Here is a 4,384-nt window from a genome sequence, read left to right on the forward strand (position 1 = left end):
ATACTAGGAAAGAATTGTTATAGTTAGAATTATCAAGTTAGGAACCTGTGGGGAACACTTAAGCCCTAGTTACTTTTATTAATTGATTAAGCTCTGAGATTTGATTCTGTTAGTTGGTTACTTTAATTTATTTAATTACTTTCATTAATTTAGAGTTAAAAACCCCGTTTTCTGTCTTTTGTTTTCAAAGGAAATAGTTCTTAATAATAGTAATAATAGAATAAAGTTAAGTCTGAACTATTTTCCTCGTGGGATCGACCCCAACCTCATTAGTTGAGTTCTTTACTTGATACGAATGCTTTACTTCTTATTGGAGAAGTAAGTTTGAGCGTATCAAGCAGGCTTGAAGCCAGTCCATACCAAGAATGACAACAAAGTCTACCGTGTCTAACTCAACCAAGTCAGCCATGATAGTCTTGTGACTGGCAGAAATGGGACAATCACGATAGACTCTTTTACTAGAATGGATTCACCAATTGGTGTGGAAACATTAAATGGTTCACTAAGTTTCTCAGGAATAATATCAAAGTTCATGGCATGGAGTTACAAAAGATAAACTTGCTCGTGGGTCTAGAATGCATAAACAGTAAAGTCCAAGACTTGAATCATACCAGTGATAACGTCTGGAAAATTCTCATGATCTTGGCGATTGTTGAGAGCATACAAGTGGTTTGTTCCTCTTCCAGCTCCAGAAGTAGCTCCTCTAGGCGCATCCTTGTCTGGTGGAGCAATTGAAGAATATTGGGCTCTATTGACCCTACTATCATTTCCCTACTTATTCTTTGCACACTTTCTCATGAAATGCCCGATCTGACCACACTTGAAAAACCCGCGAAGCTGTCATGACAAACACCAGAGTGGTTTCTGCCACACTTGGTGTAGGCAGGAGGCTTACTACCTACTTGCACAACACTACCCTGTGAATAGGAAGGTTTAACGCTGGAACTTTGCCTATAGTGCTCACAGTTGTTCTTGGTTGCAGGTTCACTAGTAGATGATGGAGCAAGAGCCTTCTGTTTCTATTGGAAGGATGACCAGTTGGCATTATTCTTCTTCTTCCTTGACTCATTCCCTGTCTTAGCTCTCTTGTTCTTGAAAATTTCTTTGTCTCTTAGCTTTCCTCCTCTACCTGCTGCACATAGATCATGAACCACGAAATGTCCATGTCCCCAATAAGCATTGTTGCCCGACCCTCTTTGCTTGATAGATGGCCTAATCCAGCAACAAAAAAACTCATTCTACTCCTCATGTCTTTAACCATCTCCGGAGCATAAATGGATAGTTAGATGAAATTCAACCCAAATTCATGAACACTTAGAGATTCCTTCTTAAGTGTGTGGAATTCACGTACGATAGCCTCTTTCAGTTCTCAAGGAAAGAAATGACCTAAGATGGCCTCCTCAAAACAAGCCCAACTCGTAGGTGGTGCATCTTCATCTCTACCCTTTTCCACTGATCACACCAACTTCTAGCAATTTCCTTGAGTTTATAAGAATCTAGCTCAAATCTCTCAATGTCAGCAACATGCATTACCTCGACCACCTTTTTCAGTTCCTCGGTGAAGTTCTTTGGATCCTTAGTAATGCTTAAACCAGTGAAGCTTGGGCGATTCAGCTTCTAGAATTCCCGAATCCTTGAAATGTTAGTCCCTTTTTGTCAAGCTCCTCTTTGTTGACCAACGTAGTTAGTCACAAGTTTACTCAGCATCCTAATAGCCTCACGGAACTCAGCTTTGGTAATCCCCCCTTGAGGTTGCACTTCAGGTGCATTGGGTAACTCTTGTTCCTTGAGGTTTAATATTCCTCCTAGCTGGATGACCATTTGCTGGTCTTCGTGGAGGCATGGTTATCTGAAATACGCGCAAACACAAATTAAAGAGAGACTTTTAGAGATAAACTCTAACGCATGAAAGGAACATAAAAGAAGTGAAGATATTCCTAAATGTTACATCCTCCTAATTATTGATGTGGGACGCCAAAACACCGATAACTAGGACACTACAGACAAAAATTCATAGACTCCTAGGACTCTTGAACTCTATGCTCTGATACCAAGTTTGTCACGCTCCGAGCCTACACCTTGGACGTGGCCGACAATCGAAGACTATTGCTCGCTCAAGAGAACCCTTGTTCTTGAAGTTTTAAATCAGTGGAAGACTTAAAATTAAGAGAAATAACTCAAAAAGAATAAATATAAAGTATTAACTTAGCCAAAATAGAAACTTAAGTCTTAAATGTACACAACTGAAATGAATAAGACAAAATACTAATGTTATATGTCTATGAAGCCTCTAAAGTAAAGATGGATGTTGGGACAGGACCCCCAATCATCCTAAAAACTTAAAACTAAAACAAATAATTAAATGATAAGGAAGTCCTCCAGAATGAAGGGAGGCTCACCAATTGACTCCGAGCTGCTTACTGGATCAACTATGCGCCAAATGCCAATCCTAGTTACCTGCGTCTGCATCATCATACGATGCAGACCAACTTACATTAGTACATTAAATGTACGAGTATACAAGTTTAAATGCTAAGAAACAAGAACTTAAAATTGAAAAGAAGTAAGAAGGAACAAATACTTGGATCTGCTCAACTCATGAATAAGTAACTTCTTTCAATATATTGTAATTTAAAAGTAAGGACAATATAAAGAAAAGCTATCTGAGAACATAATGTAAACTCTTAATGTATACAAGGATACAATTAACTCTAAGATGTATATAAAAATACAAATAAAACTGACGTATATAAAAATACAATAACTTTTGTGGGAGTTTCCTCAACAGAAAATCATCACTTAAGAGCTATAGTGATAATACACCCATCTACCTCACGCAATCAACGCATCCTATACTCGGCCAAAGGTATAACATGTGAACTACCTAATGGATCTACTAGTCTACTGTGAAATAGGTTCATATAAAAAGTATGACCCTTTTCTACCCATGGTTTCTACATGGTTTTATGGAGATGTGAGTTATCTAAACTCATGCTCGTCCCCAATTAGGTGCTCAATACTACTCCAGAAATATACGAGATCTTATGTTTTTTTTAAAACATACTTCTTCTGTGGTTTGAGATTAGTGCTCAAAAAACTTTGCTCAAAGACTAAATTGGAAATCTTAGTTCCCTACTTGCTTCATTTTATAAAGCTATTAGTCCTTTATGAAAACTAGCCCGAAGCCTCTTTGGAAATTAAAGTTTCCTTACTTGTTAAATGTGAAAATATTTAAAATCTCTTTACTATATACTTTTGAAGAAAGGAACTTCAACTTTACTCTTTACTCTTCACTCCTTACTCTTTACTTAGCTTGAAACTTGAGTCTTGAAACAAAGTTAAAACGTTGTTAAAGACCCTAGAGAACTCTTAAGAAATTTGCTTTGAATTACTTCTTAACTTTTAGAATTAAGTCTTAACTCTTTTGACTTTGATTTTAACTTTTATTGAATTGGATTAGGGATTCAAGGTTCATGATCTCATGTTTATGGATGATGTCATGATGTTTAGATGTACCTTAGAGTGTTGAATAAACTAGGAAACATGGGTACATCACTTAGGAACTAGTACGAAAAGATGGAGAAATAATGTGGTGAACTGGCGTCCTTGGTGCTTTGAGAGGCGTGGAGCACCCCAAACTTCAGAGGCCAAGTTGGGAGGCTCTGGAGGGCGTGCATACCAAAGGCCTTACAGACAGACACTGTCCTGTGGGGCAATAGGAGGTGGTGCCCCCTAGGTCCCTTCATAAGGCATTTCGACTTTTCTTTAATGTTTTCATCTCTAAACCCTTTAAGCTTCCATTGTTCTTTCCCCAACACTTCGAATCATTGATACTCTCAATACCCAATAGATTAGACTAAAAAAAACCCCGAAAACTGTCACAACCCAAAGTACACCCTAGAGGAAAAGGCATCCTTCAAGTCGGAACAAGACATACTTGATCTCTCGAAGGTCTTGTACAAGCCCTTGGACATCTTTCATTGCATATATACAAAAAGTTGAGAGGAATTAAAACTTTTCTTTCAAAACGTTATGCAGAATCATTTCGTAAAACTTCTAACATATGTCTAAAAAACCATCTGTGACATCACGAGCACAATAATCTTTGGTCACAACCCATAAAATTCTAACATAGAAAATAACGTAAAAGACAACATAGGAGTGATATCCTCGGATGCTATGAGGACTAACCAATCTTCAATTCTTGACAAGCCTTGTAAAATCTACTCTTGAAAGCAACTCAATCTCCTCAAGACCCTGCATTGGATTAGAATGTAGGCAAAATATGCGTTAGTACGAAATGTACCATGTATGGAAACTATCATTATACCAAATCATAAGATATCTTAAAGGGTTAGTCATAATAGACATAATCATAAGAGGT

General features: G+C 37.5%; 1 protein-coding gene across 1 annotated transcript; it reads right to left on the bottom strand.

The window, feature by feature from the left end:
• Positions 1-570: 570 nt before the first annotated feature.
• LOC107019368 lies at positions 571-1,261 on the bottom strand. The gene is made up of 3 exons (XM_015219884.1): positions 1,130-1,261; positions 816-1,019; positions 571-771 (listed from the first exon to the last, which is right to left on the bottom strand). The coding sequence occupies exons 1-3, from the start codon at positions 1,259-1,261 to the stop codon at positions 571-573; spliced, it is 537 nt and encodes a 178-aa protein (XP_015075370.1).
• Positions 1,262-4,384: the final 3,123 nt, after the last annotated feature.

Source organism: Solanum pennellii, chromosome 5 (genome assembly GCF_001406875.1).
Source record: "Solanum pennellii chromosome 5, SPENNV200".
In the NCBI taxonomy this organism is placed as follows: domain Eukaryota; kingdom Viridiplantae; phylum Streptophyta; class Magnoliopsida; order Solanales; family Solanaceae; genus Solanum; species Solanum pennellii.